This window comes from Neoarius graeffei, chromosome 2 (genome assembly GCF_027579695.1).
Source record: "Neoarius graeffei isolate fNeoGra1 chromosome 2, fNeoGra1.pri, whole genome shotgun sequence".
Classification (NCBI taxonomy): Eukaryota; Metazoa; Chordata; class Actinopteri; order Siluriformes; family Ariidae; genus Neoarius; species Neoarius graeffei.
Window position 1 is genome coordinate 108,054,432 of NC_083570.1, and position 22,137 is coordinate 108,076,568.

The window sequence follows — 22,137 nt, forward strand, 5'->3', positions numbered from 1 at the left end:
TTCTGAAATCAACTTCCCTCACAATTTTAAAGGCCCGAAGGGGGATTATGTCATGGCGATGTCCGTCCGTCCTGGGAAGGGTACTCGCCTTCTGAAATCAACTCCTCTCACAATTTTTGGAGGAATTTTACAAAACTTGGCAGGATTCTTTGTTCTACGTCGGTAATATGCATATTGCAATTTCGTTCAATTCGGTCACATTTTACCAGAGTTACAGCCCTTGATTTAACAAAATTATACCTTGACAATTTCATGAGCGTGTGCTCGCCTTCTGATATCAACTCCTCTCACAATTTTTGGACCAATCTCTCGAAAAGGCCTTGTTATATGACGGTAATACGCAGATTGTGATTCAATTTAGTTTGTGAAAATTTTCCCCAGAGTTTTGACCCTTGATTAAATAACTTGTACTTTGACAATTTCATGAAGGTGTACGTTCTTCTGAAATCAACTCCTCTCACAATTTGTGAAGGAATTTCACCAAACTTGGCAAAAAGCTTTGCTGAATGACCGTTATACGCAGATTGAAATTTAATTTAATTTGGGCAAATTTTCCCCGAACTTGTACTTTGGCAATTTCATCAAGGTGTCCTTGCTTTCTGAAATCAACTTCCCTCACAATTTTAAAGGCCCGAAGGGGGATTATGTCGTGGCGATGTCCGTCCGTCCTGGGAAGGGTACTCGCCTTCTGAAATCAACTCCTCTCACAATTTTTGGAGGAATTTTACAAAACTTGGCAGGATTCTTTGTTATACGTCGGTAATATGCATATTGCAATTTCGTTCAATTCGGTCACATTTTACCAGAGTTACAGCCCTTGATTTAACAAAATTATACGTTGACAATTTCATGAGCGTGTGCTCGCCTTCTGATATCAACTCCTCTCACAGTTTTTGGACGAATCTCTCGAAAAGGCCTTGTTATATGACGGTAATGCACAGATTGTGATTTAATTTAGTTTGTGAAAATTTTCCCCAGAGTTTTGACCCTTGATTAAATAACTTGTACTTTGACAATTTCATGAAGGTGTACGTTCTTCTGAAATCAACTCCTCTCACAATTTGTGAAGGAATTTCACCAAACTTGGCAAAAAGCTTTGCTGAATGACCGTTATACGCAGATTGAAATTTCGTTTAATTTGGGCAGATTTTCCCCGAGTTACAGTATGGTAAGCCCTTGATTATTAACGAACTTGTACTTTGGCAATTTCATCAAGGTGTCCTTGCTTTCTGAAATCAACTTCCCTCACAATTTTAAAGGCCCGAAGGGGGATTATGTCATGGCGATGTCCGTCCATCCTGGGAAGGGCGTTCACCTTCTGAAATCAACTCCTCTCTCAATTTTTGGAGGAATTTCACCAAACTTGGCAGGATTCTTTGTTATACATCGGTAATATGCATATTGCAATTTCGTTCAATTCGGTCACATTTTACCAGAGTTACAGCCCTTGATTTAACAAAATTATACGTTGGCAATTTCATGAGCGTGTGCTCGCCTTCTGACATCAACTCCTCTCTCAATTTTTGGACCAATCTCTCGAAAAGGCCTTGTTATATGACGGTAATACGCAGATTGTGATTTAATTTAGTTTGTGAAAATTTTCCCCAGAGTTTTGACCCTTGATTAAAAAACTTTGACAATTTCATGAAGGTGTACGTTCTTCTGAAATCAACTCCTCTCACAATTTGTGAAGGAATTTCACCAAACTTGGCAAAAAGCTTTGCTGAATGACCGTTATACGCAGATTGAAATTTCGTTTAATTTGGGCAGATTTTCCCCGAACTTGTACTTTGGCAATTTCAGCAAGGTGTCCTTGCTTTCTGAAATCAACTTCCCTCACAATTTTAAAGGCCCGAAGGGGGATTATGTCGTGGCGATGTCCGTCCGTCCATCCTGGGAAAGGTGTTCACCTTCTGAAATCAACTCCTCTAATAATTTGTGGAGGAATTTCACCAAACTTGGCAGGATTCTTTGTTATACATTGGTAAACCGCATATTGCAATTTTGTTCAATTTGGTCACATTTTACCAGTGTGACAGCCTTTGATTTAACAAGCTTGTTCTTTCACAATTTCATGAAGGTGTGTTTTCCTTCTGAAATCAACTCCTCTAACAATTTTTGGAGGAATTTCACAAAACTTGACAGGATTCTGTATGTCGGTAATACGCATATTGCAATTTTGCTCAATTCGGTCCCACATACCAGAGTTATGGCAGAGTTGCCAGCGGGGGATATTGTGCTCTCGGAGCACTCTTGTTGGTTTATGCAAACATTTACACACCACTTTGCTAAAAGATTTGATAAACGATTACATTTTATTTTACTGAATAAATGAAGAAAAGGTCTAAAGATGGCACCGTCTCATAACACGTTAACAACATAAATTCCTTTTGACACATGATTAACGCATGCACGTTCTGTGCCCCTCCCCCGTGCTTTGGGAAATCAGGAAGTGATGTAGCGAGTAGCTGGTCGGCGCAAGTCGTGATAAAGTGCACTTATGTACAGACTCAACTTATATTGTTGCATTCTGACCGTTTTAGATAAAATGTGTTTTACATGTGACGAGTCATGGAATCCACGGAGACATGTCGGCCGAAACGAATCCAAGAAAATCGCAAAAGAAGCGTTTTTTTTTTTTCCAAAAAAATTGCTTCTTTTGCGATTTTCTCGGATTCGTTTCGGCCGACGTGTCCGTGGATTCCATGACTCGTCACATATGCTTTTGATGGTCCAGAGAGGAGAAGAAAAGACGCGTGTGTGTTTTATTCTGGGAAACGTGGGTATTGTAAAAGTGTTTATAAATGCAGTTTTTGCTCCTGAGTGTGCTGTATATTTACCAGTGAGTTTTTGCATTTCACTGGAAAACATCTTTGAGCTGTGTAGCTTAACAAATGTATTTATTTGGGTTTTGTATTTTTATTTAAAGATGGCCGCCACTGTTGTCCAGAGTCCACATCAGTGAGCGTGTTTAGTTTGTTTTATTGCAGTCTGAGGCCGGAAGTTCAGAGAACTGAAGTCATTTTTAAACATGCTTTATTTCTTAATTAACGTGTTGTGTTATTCAGTTACGTTTTCGGTTATAGTAACCTTATATATCATGACTCGTATTGGCAACTAATCGCAATTAAATATTATACTTATCGGCCTATTCGGTTTTTAGCCGTGTTGAATTTAGTTCGTTTGGTCGACGGCATGCGTCGCTTATCCGCGCGATCTTCACGAGACTTGTGCGAGACTTCAAAACGCCAAGTGTCAGCCAGGTGTCAGTGCCGCCATTTTGAAAACTGTTTTCCGAACAAAATATCGCACAAAAACGAGTTTAAATGACGATTGCCTACTTTTTTCAAACTTTCCTGATCGCTATCAAAACAAACAAAACTTCTGGCTTGATTATGTCAGCATTCAAAAGAGGTCGCGCGCGTCTTTTGACAACCCCGGTGTCCGAAACCGCTCCCTACTCACTATATAGGGCACTATATAGTGAAGACGCCATTTTGTAGTGCTGTCCGAAACCTTAGTGAGGATTATTTACACCCTATATAGTGCATTCAAAGTATCCCATGAAAAGTAGTGTACAACGATGGTCCCTAACCAAAGCAATACATCCCATCATGCATTGCGGTTGTGCTGAAAGAAATCAAATTAAAAGTCTGAAATGTGATTTAATAAAAGGCAGCGGCGAAGAAGAAAGAAAGGATTCAGCCTTGATTTAAAGAACTGAAAGCTGCAGGTACTTTGTATTGATTAATGTGGGAAATGCGCTCAGTATAATATGGATTTATCACACAAACACACGCATGTATTTATTATTTTGAAACCCACCAGCCGACTGATCTGGCACGTTTTAATTGTGCGACAGTAATGACGTAAATACCAGCGCGGCGGAGTAGTGTCCGAAAGAGTTTTTACATTTTACCAATGAGCTCACTGTATAGTCCTCTATACAGTAATTCCCTCTGTAGGGAGTAGTGAACGAGTGAGCGATTTCGGACACAGGGAACGTTGGCAGATGTCGGTCGCTTTGATTTCCGCTGTACGTTTTACTTCCGTCCTACGATGTCTCGCACAGGTCTCGACAAATCTCGTTTACGGCCGTCGCTTTGACATATGGACTGATATATTACAGAGCATATTTCAAACACTCATAACTTGCTATAGCAGCGACAAGATGGCGATCAAAAATGAATTCCGATATTTAATAAAATGAGAGAGAGAATTTTGATGATAAAAAATTTGCCTTCAGTTCTCCTTTAAGGACAGAACGAGAGGAAAATATTGTCTTTTGTTGTTGTTATTATTATTATTATTATTATTATTATTTATACGCCGTCTCTGAAGGAGGGGTGTAAGACTGGTTTACCTCTGTCGGTCCATATTTCCGTCCATCCGAAACACACTTTTTCCCCAGCAACCACAAATCATAGCCATTTGGTACCAAACTTCAGCTTGGGGGTCGATACCGTGTATACAGTTTTCAGGTCTGTCGCACATCGACTTCCTGTTTACCGACTGAATGTGTTTACGAAACGCACATGGTGGATTTTGACGCTATTTCAAAATGACAGTTTCCCAGGATGCTATGTGAAATCCCTGGGGAGAGAGACTGCTCTTTACTTACTTGTTTCAGGGTTCATTATTTGTTGAAGTCAACATTCATAATAAGTGTCCGATTCCTTCGATTGCTCGCATTCTGGTATAAACAAGAGCAGGGGGGATACACAAGTGAGCAGTAGCTCACAGCTGATCTTGTTCACAATGAATTGTGCGAAACCCTCAAAATTATAAAGTTAACACTGCTTTATTTTTTAAATGCAGTGGAGGGATAAATCAAATGCCCACAAAAACAATTTTTTGCTGTGTCCAGACATCTCCTTCCTGACCTGGCTGCATACATTTTCATAAAGCGAGCAGATCTGTCCACTCCTACTCGCCAAAAACTTGAAAAATATCCTTTTAAGGTACATTTTAGAACAGATTTTAAAAAAAAGTGTGAATAAGTTGCGATTAATTGTGAGTTGACTACAGACAGTAATGTGATTTAGTCATGATTAAATATTTTAATCGCTTGACAGCCCTGATAAAATCGTGTTCACTCATTACTCAGAAATACGGCGATGGAAAAACAGAAACAAAGCTTTACCAATTCACAAATGGCAAAAAAAGGTCAGTGATTGTGCGCTGTGGTGGTTGGGTTTAATCCTGCTCCTCATTATCTCCGTGTGGAATCGGTTCTGTCAGATCAGTGTGTCGGAGAAGCTGGACGTCCTCAGCCTGCTGCTACTGCAAAAAGAAACGTAATTTTAAAAATAAATAAATAAAAATCTATCAGATATTTCTGAGGGCGGCACGGTGGTGTAGTGGTTAGTAGCCTGGGCCCGCCCATCCTAAGTGTGACGCAACACGAGGGCCTGTTGCGAGCTTAGTCTGGCAAGGCAAGCTATCTCCAGCTCTTCCAAGCTCCCGAAAAATCGGGAGCCAATCAACTTTGAGCATCTCCAACAGCCCTGGGTAGAGGCGTTTTCAAGGCAGTGACGTAGTAGAACTGCGACCGGAAGCCATAGATTGTTTGCAGAATCTATGCCGGAAGCGCTTCATTCACTAGAAACATTACGAACATGGAGCAAGTTCTCATTGAAAACAGAGCAAAGAGCAGCCCTGGAGGTATTTATTGAAAGGAAGGACGTTTTCGCCTTGCTCCCGACCGGCTTCGGTAAGAGTTTATCTACCAGTTAGCCCCGTCGCGTCACATACGTCAGAGGAAAGAGTGATGTGATTGGTTTAAGCTTCGTCACAGCCTTTTCTGGCTTCGACCAGTAGCAAACTGAGGCATTTCAGGGAGGTGGGTCAACCACGCGCTTTGGGAAACGGTTGGGCTTAATATCTTTGCCAGACCAAATGCTCGCAGAGCTTTGAAGTCGCGTTAGCCAGACGAAGTGGTTAGCGCTGTCGCCTCACAACAAGAAGGTCCGGGTTCGAGCCCTGTGGCCGGCGAGGGCCTTTCTGTGCGGAGTTTGCATGTTCTCCCCGTGTCCGTGTGGGTTTCCTCCGGGTGCTCCGGTTTCCCCCACAGTCCAAAGACATGCAGGTTAGGTTAACTGGTGACTCTAAATTAACCGTAGGTGTGAATGTGAGTGTGAATGGTTGTCTGTGTCTATGTGTCAGCCCTGTGATGACCTGGCGACTTGTCCAGGGTGTACCCTGCCTTTCGCCCGTAGTCATCTGGGATAGGCTCCAGCTTGCCTGCGACCCTGTAGAACAGGATAAAGCGGCTAGAGATAATGAGATGAGATATCAAGTTTCAAGTTTATTTGTACAGCGCTTTTAACAATAAACATTGTCGCAAAGCAGCTTTACAGAATTTGAACGACTTAAAACATGAGCTAATTTTATCCCTAATCTATCCCCAATGAGCAAGCCTGTGGCGACGGTGGCAAGGAAAAACTCCCTCAGACGACATGAGGAAGAAACCTCGAGAGGAACCAGACTCAAAAGGGAACCCATCCTCATTTGGGCAACAACAGACAGCCTGACTATAATATTAACAGTTTTAACAGGTATAACCCTCAACTGTCCTCATGGGGCCGTCCTTCACAGGAGTGGGGCGATAAAACTCCGACCAGACACAGGGCACCAGGATAGATCAAGCAGGTCCGAGGGGCAGAAGAGGCCAGCATCTCAATCCCAGGATCAACATGTAACTCAGAGGGACAGATGGGGGGGGAGAGAAAGAAAACACGTTGTTAGGTATGCCCTAAAAATGACAAGTATTAAATCTGTGTGGTAGGCTCGCAGAGACGAGAGTCTTTACATCAGGCATGACGCACAATGGCATGTTAATATGGTAAAAAATATATCATGACCTGCTCTGGCTGAATGCTTGATTGGGTGATGGGAGCACACTCCTCAGCAATGATGAGATGCAGATGGGACCCTTAGGCCTGGCCAAGACAATTCAGTTACATTTCACCGGGTCTGGGACATGCGACAGAACGTCTGACGGCCGATTCCCTGCAGGCTACGATAGCCAGTCGAGGTCCCCACCGTCTCCACCAAAAGATTTCCTGTTGACTCCATGTAACTCAGAGGGACAGATTTGGGGTGGGGGGAAGAGAAAGAAAACACAGGTGGTTAGGTATGCCCAATGTCACCTGAATAAGTAGGAACAGTATACATATTGCACCGAGTACAAGCAGGGACTCCGGCAACTAACTATGACAGCATAACTAAAAGGAGAGAGCCAGAAGGTAACACAGGCATGAGGGAGCCCCGGGACATAAAGCAGCCAGCCACTGCACCGTCAACAAACTCGAGTGAGCAAGCGAGTGGGGACTGACAGCATCCATACATCCCAGTTTACCAAAACACTCTATGTCTGAGGACCCTCCAGATCTACTCCTTTACCTCATAAACACCATTAACAAAAGGCTTGACTAAACAGATATGTTTTCAGCCTAGACTTAAATGCTGAGACTGTGTCTGATTCCCGAACATTACTTGGAAGGCTGTTCCATAACTGTGGGGCTTTGTAAGAAAAGGCTCTGCCCCCTGATGTAGCCTTCACTATACGAGGTACCAGCAGATAGCCTGCACCTTTTGATCTAAGTAGGCGTGGCGGGTCATAGAGGAGCAGAAGTTCACTCAGGTACTGTGGTGCGAGACCATTTAGTGCTTTAAAGGTCAATAGTAGTATTTTATAATCAATACGAAATTTGATTGGGAGCCAATGCAGTGTGGATAAGACAGGCGTGATGTGGTCATATTTTCTAGTTCTAGTAAGGACTCTTGCTGCGGCATTTTGAACTAACTGGAGCTTGTTTATGCACTTATTGGAACATCCAGACAGTAAGGCATTACAATAATCCAACCTGGAGGTAACGAAAGCATGGACTAGTTTTTCTGCATCATGCAATGACATTAAATTTCTTATCTTTGCAATATTTCTGAGATGAAAGAAAGCTATCCGGGTGATGTTATCAATGTGAGTTTCGAATGAAAGACTGGGGTCAATAATATAGATATTGCTATCCTTGTGGGGACAGTTGGTTCTCCAGCGCACACGCTCACTCTCATGCTTGCTGTTTCAATGATCTTTGCATTGTTTCCAGGAACTGGATCGACAGCAGTACATCTATACCAAGGGGTGTGTGGGGCAGTTTGAAAAGTGGCTGCAGGACAATTTGATCGTCGTCGCTGGCATCTTCGTCGGTATTGCACTATTACAGGTAAGAATTTGTCTACCTCCATTAAAAACAACCTCCATCTTTATACCTACACTGACTGTGCTGCATGAAATCAATCCAATCACAGATTCCCAATGATCCGTTCATCCGACTGAAACCGGAAACTTTTTTTTTTTGGTTATCTTCCGAGCACAAAGCGTGGTTTCATATCAGCGTTGCCAGAAGAACCAGGAGTCCAATCAGGATATTCGTCTTTTTAATCACTCCTACTCAGTTTGCTAACGAGTTTTGAGTTATTTTACTTCTCAGGAAATCCTTACAATGGTGCTTAAAAGTTTGTGAACCCTTTAGGATTTTCTACATTTCCACATAAATATGACCAAAAACATCGTCAGATTTTCACACAAGTCCTAAAAGTAGATAAAGAGAACCCAGTTAAACAAATGAGACAAGAATATTATACTTGGTCATTTATTTATTGCAGATGGATGGATGGATGGATGGATGGATGGATGGATGGATGGATGGATGGATGGATGGATGGGTGGGTGTTCCTAATAAAGGGGCCAGGGAGTGTATATAGAAGGATGTGCAAGGATTCAGGAATAAATAGTTTTCGTAAAAGTAAAAACAAACCCAAATTCAAACACTTGTATTTTATATATACAGTGACATGAACGTCATGGCAATATTTGGGCTTACGGTAATTTCTTTGAACTGTTCTTTTTCTGCGGCAGAATGATTGTACAGCATACAGCTTTAATAAAAAAACAAACACTAGAATTTGGTGCACAAGTTTTAATTTTCTTTGGGTTTCCTGAAATCAACGCAGGGTCAAACATTTACATACGCTCACTTAGATTATTAATTCAGAGGCGCTGAAACTTCCAAAATGTCTCATCTTGCCAAGGCCGAGGTCTCTTAACTTCCTGTTAGCGATCATGATTGACTACAGCTGGTAGCTTCTCTGTGCCTTCATAAAAAGGGTTTGTTTACAGCACTCATTGGATCGACCAGCACACAGTAAAATGGGAAAGTCCAAGGAGCTCAGTGCAGATCTGAGAAAGAGGATCGCAGATGTACACAACTCCAGAATGTCTCTTAGAGCCATTTCTAAACAACTGTAAATTCCAAGATCAGTTCAAACAATTGTATCCAAATTATTGTGAGGTGTAGTCACTTTGCCAAGCCACTTTGCTTCAAGAAAACCCAAACTGTCACCCTCAGCTGAAAGGAAATTGGTCAGGAACAACCTGGGAACCACCATGGCACAGCCCTGCCATGAACTGGAAGTTGATGGATGACTGTCTACAGTTCAGATCACCATGGACTAAGAGGCTGCTATCCAAGAAATAACCCCCTGCTCCAAAATTGACACCTTCAAGCTTAACTAAAGTTTGAAGCTGACCACACAGACAAAAAAAAAAGCCTTCTGGAGGAAAGCTGTATGGTTAGATGAGACAAAGATTGAGTTGTTTGGCCACAATGACCACCATGTCCAGAGGGACACTGTACCAGCTGGTGGTGGTGGTAGGATCATCATGCTCTGGGGCTGTTTTGCTGCCAGTGGAACTGGTTCATTGCACAAAGTGGATGGAATAATGAAGAAGAACGACCTCAGAATTCTTCAGCATAAACCATCAGAAACTTGAACACGACTTGGGACTTACAACAGGACAATGAAACCAAACACGCATCAGAGCTGGTTGTGGAGGATAAAGCCGGCTAACATTAAGCTTAAAACAAGTCCTGACTTGAACCCTATTGAAAATGTATGGGTTGTGCTTATAAGTCGAGTCCATGCCAAGAAAAAAAAAAAACTAATTTAATTGAACTCTACCAATTCTACCATGAAGAGTCGTGAAATATCCAACCAGAATTCTGCCAGAAGCTGGTAAACAGAAATGTTTGGTCAAGGTGAATCTTGCGAAGAGACATTTTACCCAAATATTAGGTGTGCTGTATGTATATTTTTGACCCTGTGTTGATTTCAGAAAACCCAAAGAACATTCAAACTTGTGCACCAAATTCTAGTGTTTTTTTTTATTATTATTAAAGCTGTATGCTGTACAATCATTCTGCCACAGAAAAAGAGCAGTTCAAAGAAATTACTGAAAGCCCAAATATCGCCATGACGTTCATTATTGGCCTTCTATATTCATGTCACTTCTGACCACTACTGTGTGTGTATATACAGTGGTGCTTGAAAGTTTGTGAACCCTTTATAATTTTCTATATTTCTGCATAAATATGACCTAAAACATCAGATTTTCACACAAGTCCTAAAAGTAGATAAAGAGAACCCAGTTAAACAAATGAGACAAAAATATTATACTTGGTCACTTATTTACTGAGGAAAATGAGCCAATATTACATATCTGTGAGTGGCAAAGGTATGTGAACTTCTAGGATTAGCAGTTAATTTGAAGGTGAAATTAGAGTCAGGTGTTTTCAATCAATGTGATGACAATCAGGTGTGAGTGGGCACCCTGTTTTATTTAAAGAACAGGGATCTATCAAAGTCTGATCTGCACAACACATGTTTGTGGAAGTGTATCATGGCATGAACGAAGGAGATTTCTGAGGACCTCAGAAAAAGCATTGTTGATGCTCATCAGGCTGGAAAAGGTTACAAAACCATCTCAAAAGAGTTTGGACTCCACCAATCCACAGTCAGACAGATTGTGTACAAATGGAGGAAATTCAAGACCATTGTTACCCTCCCTAGGAGTGGTCGACCAACAAAGATCACTCCAAGAGCAAGGCGTGTAATAGTCGGCGAGGTCACAAAAGACCCCAGGGTAACTTCTAAGCAACTGAAGGCCTCTCTCACATTGGCTAATGTTAATGTTCATGAGTCCACCATCAGGAGAACACTGAACAACAATGGTGTGCATGGCAGGGTTGCAAGGAGAAAGCCACTGCTCTCCAAAAGAACATTGCTGCTTGTCTACAGTCTGCTAAAGATCACGTGGACAAGCCAGAAGGCTACGGGAAAAATGTTTTGTGGACGGTTGAGACCAGAATAGAACTTTTTGATTTAAATGAGAAGCGTTATGTTTGGAGAAAGGAAAACGCTGCATTCCAGCATAAGAACCTGATCCCATCTGTGAAACATGGTAGTGGTAGTATCATGGTTTGGGCCTGTTTTGCTGCATCTGAGCCAGGACGGCTTGCCATCATTGATGGAACAATGAATTCTGAATTATACCAGTGAATTCTAAAGGAAAATGTCAGGACATCTGTTCATGAACTGAATCTCAAGAGAAGGTGGGTCATGCAGCAAGACAACGACCCTAAGCACACAAGTTGTTCTACCAAAGAATGGTTAAAGAAGAATAAAGTTAATGTTTTGGAATGGCCAAGTCAAAGTCCTGACCTTAATCCAATCGAAATGTTGTGGAAGGACCTGAAGCGAGCAGTTCATGTGAGGAAACCCACCAACATCCCAGAGTTGAAGCTGTTCTGTATGGAGGAACGGGCTAAAATTCCTCCAAGCCGGTGTGCAGGACTGATCAACAGTTACCGGAAACGTTTAGTTGCAGTTATTGCTGCACAAGGGGGTCACGCCACATACTGAAACCAAGGTTCACATACTTTTGCCACTCACAGATATGTAATATTGGATCATTTTCCTCAATAAATAAGTGACCAAGTATAATATTTTTGTCTCATTTGTTTAACTGGGTTCTCTTTATCTACTTTTAGGACTTGTGTGAAAATCTGATGTTGTTTTAGGTCATATTTATGCAGAAATTTAGAAAATTCTGAAGGGTTCACAAACTTTCAAGCACCACTGTAATTTTTTTTTTTTTTACCCCACCTCATTAACAGTACAAGCGTCATGACCGAACACTTGGCTAATCTTCTGAAACAATGTTCAGTGTTCACTTGCTGTCATGTGTGGGCGTGTCCCATCGTCCCTGAGGTTCTGTTCAGTTAATATCTGATTGTTGTTGTTTGCTCATCTGAGGCGGAAGTAGGAGGGGGGCTAATACTTTTTCACAGCGCTCCAGAAAGCTGCAATGTGACCCAGATGGCAGGTTTACTTGATCAAGTCGCTCCTGAATGCAGGTACAAGGTACAGAGAGAGTAAAAAGTATTTGATCCCTTGCTGATTTTGTTGGTTTGCCCACTAATAAAGACATGATCATTCTATACTTTTAATGGTAGATGTATTCTAACATGGAGAGACAGAATATCAAAACAAAAATCCAGAAAATAACTTTAAAGAATATATTTTAATTGATTTGTATTTCATTGAGGGAAATAAGTATTTGATCCCCTAGTACCGGTATGCATTAGGAGTTCTGGCTTTCGCAGACCAGTTAGACACTCCCAATCAACCTGTTACCTGAATTGAAGACACCTGTTCTAACTAATCACCTGTATGAAACACCTGTTCACAGAATCAGACAGATTCCAAACTCTCCAACATGGGTAAGACCAAAGAACTCTCTCAGGACCTCAGAGACAGGATTGCTGACCTGCACAAATCTGGAACGGGCTACAAAAACATTAGCAAGATGCTGGGTATTAAAGTAACAACCACTGGTGCAATTGTGAGAAAATTTAAGAAGTATAACATGACCATCAGTAGACCTCGGTCTGGTGCTCCACAGAAGATTTTACCTCGTGGGGTGGCAATGATCATGAGAACTGTGAGAAATCGGCCTGCAACCACACAGCGGGAGTTAGTGAATGACCTCAAGGCAGCTGGGACCACAGTCACCAGGAAAACAATTGGCAACACTTTGCGCCGCAATGGATTAAAATCCTGCAGTGCCCGAAAGGTACCCCTGCTTAAGAAGGCACATGTGGAGGCCGGCCTAAAGTATGCCAATGATCACCTCAAAGATGTACAAAGTGATTGGGAGAAGGTTCTGTGGTCAGACGAGACCAAAATTGAACTATTTGGCCTAAACTCTACTCGTCATGTGTGGAGGAAGAAAAATGCTGCCTATGACCCCAGGAACACTGTGCCCACCGTCAAGCATGGAGGTGGAAGCATTATGTTTTGGGGGTGCTTCTCTGCCAAGGGCACAGGGCTACTTCACCGCATCAGTGGGAAGATGGATGGAGCCATGTACCGCGCAGTCCTGAGGGACAACCTCCTCCCCTCTGCCAGGAAGTTGAAAATGGGCCATGGTTGGGTCTTCCAACATGACAACGACCCGAAGCATACAGCAAAGGCAACAAAGGAGTGGCTCAAGAAGAACTACATTAAGGTCATGGAGTGGCCCAGCCAGTCTCCGGACCTCAGTCCAATCGAAAATCTATGTAGGGAGCTGAAGGTCTGAGTTGCCAAGCGACAGCCCACCAACCTTAATGATTTAGAGAGGATCTGCAAAGAAGAGTGGGCCAAAATTCCCCGATATGTGTGTTAACCACAACAAACGTCTGTCCGCTGTGCTTGCAAACAAAGGCTTTGCCACCAAGTATTAAGTGCTTTTGGCTAGAGGGATCAAATACTTATTTCCCTCAATGAAATACAAATCAATTAAAATATATTCTTTAAAGTTATTTTCTGGATTTTCGTTTTGATATTCTGTCTCTCCATGTTAGAATACATCTACCATTAAAAGTATAGAATGATCATGTCTTTATTAGTGGGCAAACCAACAAAATCAGCAAGGGATCAAATACTTTTTACTCTCACTGTAGGTATGAGAGGTTTGCAGGAAACCTACCAAAGTCGAAGTCTCCGTCAAGGCGTTTTTACTGAAATGCTGCCACCTGCTGGGGACACAGCTGTATTGCACAGATCATGATCCTAATCCGTCGACTTATCCTGTGTGTTCGCAGATCTTCGGCATCTGCCTCGCCCAGAACCTGGTGAGCGACATCAAAGCAGTCAAAGCCAACTGGTGACGCCTGGCCATGGACGGAGAGGTGAAACCAAGTGACCTCTGTGTCGTTTTTTTTTTTTGAAATTTTAAAAACAGCGGAGATTCACGTTCTTGCGTTCTCCTGGAGCTTTACACGCACACTAACGGTATAAATGAACCGACTCTTCTAGATGTTATTTCTTTTTTTTGTTCTTAATACGAGAATGCCGTCAAAAGAAGAAGAAAAGTCGGGAGGCAGAGCCTCTCTATGCGTGTGGGCTTGTATTTTATTTTTTTTCTTCAGCCTGTGGAAAACTTTCCGGCTCCTATGCACTTGTGGAACGTTAAAGCTCAGATGGAGAGAGACGGATCTGTACGAAGCCTTACTGCGATGCGCACCGTGTAGACGACAGTCCGGTGGTGGTTCTTTTTTTCGGATGTAAACGTCACGAAGCCGTCCAGACAGACGACTTTCCAGACAACTCATTTCTTTCAACCACTACCGTCAAAGGGATGGAGGATGTTTTGTAAAGCCGTGTGACAAGATTCTCCGTTAATATCTGGCTTCCGAGTCTCTTTTAAAAAATATATATATATTTTTTTGTATGTCATTTTTGTTTTTTGTTCAGCTAGAATATAAATAGTGATATGCTAACATTAAACAGATCCTGTTACAATATGAACAATGCTGCTTTAACTCTTAGAGGACTATAGACCACGATACTAACCAAGAAATATTTTACATTTTAAACCAAGAGGGAGAGTCCACTGAAATTCAATTCAAGAGCCAAGCACTATGACAGCCTTCAGCCTCCAGCACGTTCATGCTTCTTCCTGCTGCCTGCCCTGCTTACATACGCACAACTTTTACGTCCTACCATATCAGGAACGACGTGCACACGACGGGCTCCGTTTATCAAGCTTTAGTAACGTCAGACTGAACGACGAATTCCTGACGAGTTTTCGTTGCTCTCGTTTTATTTTCTTCGGCCTCGTGTGTTGATAAATGCTGATCAGTCATAACTTAAGCTCGCGAATGGCAGAGAAGTTTAACATGTAGCCACACCCACAAAACTCCATAAAAAGAAAGTTCACAGAAGAGCCGAACAACTCGTTAAAATTTTTTACACTAATGCAGCTCAGCCACTGCAGCGCCTCCGCTACTACAGACTCACATGGACGCCGCCTTCTCTTCTTCTTTTTATAGGGTGCGATTACTTTTATCCTAACGAAACGGCTAGTCTTCGTTCTCCGAGTTACTACAGAGCGACCAGGTTTCACTACGTTTTTAAAATTTTTGCGTTTTGTGAAAAATATTTGACCGTAATTCGTTTATAAAAACTCGGGAGCTCTTGTAGGATATGAAAGGTGTTTTTTTTTTTTTTCCTCCCAAACGAACTGCGTTTCTTGTTCTTGCTAATGATTTCTAAATTTGTTCTTATCCCGTTTGATCAATGAAGCCCACCGTGTGACACACAACGTGGTGTGTGAAGCTATGACAGCAATGTTGTGAAGAGTAATGCAAGCTTGAGGCTTGTAGCCACCAGTTTAGCCGTTGTCCAGATCATCACACAGTCCGAGAGTAATTAAAGGAGCGATCTGAAACGATGCCTGGCTCCCAGTTTGACTTTAAAAGGAAGGAGGAGGAGCTAATTATAGATTAGCCCAAAATAAACTAATCACACAGAGATGGAGCCATCTGTTGTTGAGATAATATCCTGGGTCTTGGCAGAGACGCCCTGTTTTGATTCGATAGGAGTCAGATATGAAATATTTGGTCTATTTAATTCTCTGGCTAGGTTGAATTATAGCAAAAATGAACCGAGACAACCATTAGGATAAAAGGTCAATGCGTAAATTTTACAGATCGATATCGAATCAGATGAATTTTGTTTTTGTGCACACCCTTAAATGCTTATTACAGGTTTAATGAGACTTCACGCTGGTTTATGACTCGCTGCTCGCTACACAAATCTAGATTACAGAGCTAAAAACGGTCTTACCTCCATCTTGGTCGGGCTCAGTTTAGAGGCGTGGCCTAAAATTCAAAGTGTACTGTGTAATCCAGCTCCAGTTTGAGCACTGTCATGAAAATGTTTACAAAAGAGTTAAGTGCGGAGGTGCTAATATTTACGGTATTTAGCATGACCGACGAGGTGATGGAGGACAAATCAGCGCTCGTAACGAACGTGAATCAAATTCGGCTGATTAGAAATGGCTGTTTGAGAAATAGATTACCTTTATTTTGCATTGATGATAACGATACAAAAAAAAAAAAAAAGAAAGCCGTAAAATCGGATTAGTTGGGCTCCTGAGTGGCAACGTGACGGAAAAGCGTTGGCCGAACGGTCAGGAGATGGAGAAATCCGAACATGACGATTCATCAGCCGTCTATAGCTGAGCAAAGTGAGAAGTGCTGTCTGGGTGGGTGGGGCATACGCGCGATCCCTTATCAGTCACGCTGATTTGATTTGATTTGATTTGAGCCAATCACAGGCGTCTCTGAGGTCATGTATGTGGAAGACGGCGGATAGCGCTTTCCCCTTTTCATTAAAAAATAAAAATAAGTGTTAGTAATACATACAAGTGGTGAGATTTTTGCCATGTTGTAATCAATTTTATCATCACGTACAGCTTTTTTTTTTTTCTGAAGAACGTTCGCACATCTATAAGTGTTCTTCAGGAAAGCGTTGTTGTAATTATTATTAATAAACCTGTAATAAGCATTTTCCTTCTCATATAATCGTACACTTTTCGCCAGCTCGTGCGTTTGGAGTCGAAGGTGTGCTGATCAGAGTCGAAACCAGTGACCACAAGCTTGCGTTAATGTTTTACTTTTTACTTCAACCTCATAGCTGCAGTGTTTAAAAAAAAAAAATGTAATAAAATAAAGAAAGAAAGGAGCTCAAGACTCCAAACATCGAGAGGATTCTGGGTAAAGGGAACGCTTTTGTTGCTTTAATTCCTTCCTAGTCTTCACACTCGACTACGTTTTGGTGTCTAGGGACCATGTGTACACACACACACACAGCTTCTTTCTAGCCTCTGCAGGAGTGTGCACGCGTGCTCAGGCATTTTATTTCCCGAGAGGTAGAGCTGACACGCAGCAGGGAAGGGTGTATTGGAGGAATTTTACTAAACACGCTGCATGTGTTGAAAGCTGTGCATGTGCTTATTATTATTATTATTATTATTGTTATTATTATTGTGCTCTCGTTGGACGCCGTACACACCGAGCGTGGCGTCCATCATGGCTCAAGTTCTCAGCATTCCGTCTGTTGGCGCGGCGGAGACTTTTATGCACACACAAAGCCAACGCCGTATTTCAGACCCCTGTTTATTCCTCTTTTGTTTGTTTCTTTGCAGCAGAGTGGCCTTTCTTTCTCGTTCTCGTTCTCTTTTTTTTCCCCCCCTTTTCTTTTTGGAGTCGCATCACGAATGTAACGTATTTCCTCGCCAAGCGTGAATCGTCCAAGCGTTGACATGTTGTCTGGGATCACACGATCGACATTCCAGATCAAGTTTACTTTTTTTTTTTTTTATTATTATTATTTCTGGGAGAAGCTGATATTCATCAACCTTTTTATTTGTCTTGGTAATAAACAAACATTTGAATAAACCTTTTTATAAACGTGTGTGTATATAAATATATAGACTATAAACGATAATGAGTTACTGCACTGCGTGTAGATATACACACTAAAGCCCTACATAGGAACCGAGTGCACGCTACTAAAGCCACATTCGTACTTTCCAAAACTAAGTGCCCCCCTTCCATCCCACTTATAGACTTTTTTTTTTTTATAAATCTGTTCTGTCAGCTTTAGGTACAGGAGAGGATCAAATGTTTGTTTTTTGTACAGCTCATCTACTATTTCTTGACCAAGAACATTTTTGTTTTATTCTCAAAGATCTTACCTTTTACATCCACCATGTTTCTTCTTGAAGAAAAACAGTTTCTCAACGAACGTTACTTCCTTTCAAGCCTCGTTTTAAATAGGAAGGAAAATGGCTGACGTGATGGATGTGCTGGTTAAAACAGTGAAAGAGCTGTGATGTATTTAAGTTATTCCATGAAATCGAGTCGTACATGAGCTGATAGCCGACGATGCGCGTAGCACCGAGATTGAGTGGAATAACGGTTTTATTCTATCCACATTCACTGGATTTTGAGAAACGGAGCATTTTTTTTTTTTTTGCAAATTCAATAAAAAAAGCTTTATAGAAAACGTCCGACAAAATCATTTCCGCTTAGAATGTAAAGAAACCGATGAAATGACAGGAACAGTTTGTGAAAAATGCGATAATTTTTGAAAATTAAAAAAAAGATACTTTTTTTTTTTGAGGTTTTGTTTTCGAGTAGATTTTATTTCGTCCTCAGTTGGTTCAGCAACACACTCTGCCATTTTGTTTTTCTCTATTCACGGTATTTGAGCTGATATCCTCATAGTAGAGTAACCAATCAGAGCGCATGATTGCTCATATCCAGTGAATGTGGAGAGAATAATTAAGTTATTCCACGAAATCGAGTCGTACATGAGCTGATAGCTGACGAGGCGCGTAGCACCGAGATTGAGTGGAATAACAGTTTTATTCTATCCACATTCACGGGATTTTGAGAAACGGAGCATTTTTGTTTGTTTTTTTGCAAATTCGATAAACAAAAACTTTATACAAAACAGACGACAATCATTTCCGCTTAGAATGTAAACAAACTGGCGAAATAACGGGAACAGTTTTTGAAAAATGTGATAATTTAATTTTTGAAAATTAAAAAAAAAAAAAGATACTTTCACTTTTTTTTTGGTATTTTTTGAGGTTTTGTTTTCGAGTGGAGTTTTTATTTCGTCCTCAGTTGGTTCAGCAACACGCTCTGCCATTTTGTTTTTCTCTACTCACGGTATATGAACTGATATCCTCATAGTAGAGTAACCAATCAGAGCGCATGATTGCTCATATCCAGTGAATGTGCAGAGAATATTTAAGTTGTTCGACAAAATCGAGTCGTACATGAACTGACGAGGCGCGTGGCACCAAGTTGTCTATAATCCGTGTATGATGAGATTGAGTGGAATAACGGTTTTATTCTATCCACATTCACGGGATTTTGAGAAACCGAGCATTTTTTTTTTTTGCAAATTCAATAAACAAAAGCTTTATACAAAACGGCCGACAAAATCATTTCCGCTTAGAATGTAAACAAACCGGTGAAATGAGAGGAACAGTTTGTGAAAAATGCGATAATTTTTGAAAATTAAAAAAAAAAGATACTTTTTTTTTTTTTTGAGGTTTTGTTTTCGAGTAGATTTTATTTCGTCCTCAGTTGGTTCAGCAACACGCTCTGCCATTTTGTTTTTCTCTATTCACGGTATTTGAGCTGATATCCTCATAGTAGAGTAACCAATCAGAGCGCATGATTGCTCATATCCAGTGAATGTGGAGAGAATAATTAAGTTATTCCACGAAATCGAGTCGTACATGAGCTGATAGCTGACGAGGCGCGTAGCACCGAGATTGAATGGAATAACGGTTTTATTCTATCCACATTCATGGGATTTTGAGAAACGGAGCATTTTTTTGTTTTTGTTTTTTTGCAAATTCGATAAACAAAAACTTTATACAAAACAGACGACAAAATCATTTCCACTTAGAATGTAAACAAACTGGCGAAATGACAGGAACAGTTTGTGAAAAATGCGATAATTTAATTTTTGAACATTTTTTTTAAAAAGATACTTTCATTACTTTTTTTTTTTTTGGTATTTTTTGAGGTTTTGTTTTTGAGTAGAGTTTTTATTTCATCCTCAGTTGGTTCAGCAACACGCTCTGCCATTTTGTTTTTCTCTACTCACGGTATATGAGCTGATATCCTTATAGTAGAGTAACCAATCAGAGCGCATGATTGCTCATATCCAGTGAATGTGGAGAGAATAATTAAGTTATTCGACAAAATCGAGTCGTACATGAGCTGACGAGGTGCGTAGCACCGAGATTGAGTGGAATAACGGTTTTATTCTATCCACATTCACTGGATTTTGAGAAACAGAGCATTTTTTTTTTGCAAATTCAATAAACAAAAGCTTGATACAAAACGTCCGACAAAATCATTACCGCTTAGAATGTAAACAAACCGGTGAAACGACAGGAACAGTTTGTGAAAAATGTGATAATTTTTGAAAATTAAAAAAAAAGACTTTTTTTGAGGTTTTGTTTTCGAGTAGATTTTATTTCGTCCTCAGTTGGTTCAGCAACACGCTCTGCCATTTTGTTTTTCTCTACTCACGGTATATGAGCTGATATCCTCATAGTAGAGTAACCAATCAGAGCGCATGATTGCTCATATCCAGTGAATGTGGAGAGAATAATTAAGTTATTCCACGAAATCGAGTCGTACATGAGCTGATAGCTGACGAGGCGCGTAGCACCGAGATTGAGTGGAATAACGGTTTTATTCTATCCACATTCACGGGATTTTGAGAAACGGAGCATTTTTGTTTGTTTATTTTGCAAATTCGATAAACAAAAGCTTTATACAAAACATCCGGCAAAATCATTTCCGCTTAGAATGTAAACAAACTGGCGAAATGACAGGAACAGTTTGTGAAAAATGCGATAATTTAATTTTTGAAAATTTTTTTAAAAAGATATATTTTCTTTTTTTTTTTTTTGGTATTTTTTGAGGTTTTGTTTTCGAGTAGAGTTTTTATTTCATCCTCAGTTGGTTCAGCAACACGCTGTGCCATTTTGTTTTTCTCTACTCACGGTATATGAACTGATATCCTCATAGTAGAGTGACCAATCAGAGCGCATGATTGCTCATATCCAGTGAATGTGGAAAGAATATTTAAGTTGTTCGACAAAATCGAGTCGTACATGAGCTGACGAGGCATGTAGCACTAAGTTGTCTATAATCCGTGTATGATGAGATTGAATGGAATAACTTTTATTCTATCCACATTCACGGGATTTTCAGAAATGGGGCTTTTTTTTTTTTTTGCAAATTCGATCAACAAAAACGTCCGACAAAATAATTTCCGCTTAGAATGTAAACAAACCGGCAAAATGACAGGAGCAATTTGTGAAAAATTATTGAAAAATAAGTATATGAGCTGATATCCTCATAGTAATCAGTCAGAGCGCATGATTGCTCATATCCAGTGAATGTGGATAGAATAAATATATAGATACATTTGTGAGCTGCAGTTTCAGAAAATGAATCCGTTCCTTCTGACCAATCAGAATATAGACTTCAGTACTGGTTTAAATCAGTCCGACTCGTCCTCGCTGTGGATTTGGATGGAAAATCCCATACTTGGATCGAACTTATTGTGGGTCATAAAGCAGAACTTGCCAATGGCATGAACCTCTGAGCAGTCAGTGCCTGGAGTCTATGATGTCCTCTACCATGTAGTGTCTTCCCTTTCACAAAAAACCTCCTTGTTCACCTCGCTAATCTCATAAACTAGCTTTGCTAGCTAAGGTTTGCAGAGAAAATCAGCTAGCGATCATCGGTAGCAGTTCTTCACATATGCAAGTCTTTTAAAGCACTTCTCCACAGAAAAACGCTTAAATTGGATGGAAAAGAGCATCAGGTTTTTAGCTACGTTTTTAAAAAAAAAAAATGAATAAAATAGTCGTCGTAGTAGTAGTAATGTGGAGAAAGAGAACCAAAATGGCCGCCAAGTGGCTTCATGGCTCTGTTTACAGAACTCTAGGGCTCTAATGTGTCTATCTATGCAGTTTAGACTAGAAGGGTTTTTTTTTTTTTTTGGCTTTTCTGGAAAGATCCTCAGACTTTGAAAGCATGTTTGCACCAGTCTTAAAAAAGAAAGCGATACTGTTTCAGGTGATTTTCATATGCATAGCACCGTGTTGGATCTGTAAACCAGGTCAAACACTCGTCACTTTTTACAAAAGTTTCTTTTACGAACCTCGTCCTGCTTATTAAACGAAGCCGAATTGCTAACGATTAAAGTTATGCTAACGGCTTCCTTGCTAGCGTTCCGTCTTTGTCATGTTCGCAGATTTCATTGAGCTACGTTTCATATTGCATTTAGTTTAATTAAAAATAAAAAAACAATCCAGACAGAAAGGGTCCACGTCAGTGTGTAGCAGCATCATTCCTG

At 40.7% G+C, this 22,137-nt stretch overlaps 1 protein-coding gene across 1 annotated transcript in view; it reads left to right on the forward strand.

The window, feature by feature from the left end:
• tspan17 (tetraspanin 17) overlaps nt 1-21,006 on the forward strand; it is a 116,676-nt gene extending 95,670 nt beyond the window's left edge. Inside the window, exons 7-8 of the mRNA XM_060915357.1 lie at nt 8,109-8,225; nt 13,989-21,006. Coding sequence (XP_060771340.1) covers nt 8,109-8,225; nt 13,989-14,054 — 183 coding nt within the window. The 3' untranslated portion in view covers nt 14,055-21,006. The remainder of the gene's footprint in view (nt 1-8,108; nt 8,226-13,988) is intronic.
• Nucleotides 21,007-22,137: the final 1,131 nt, after the last annotated feature.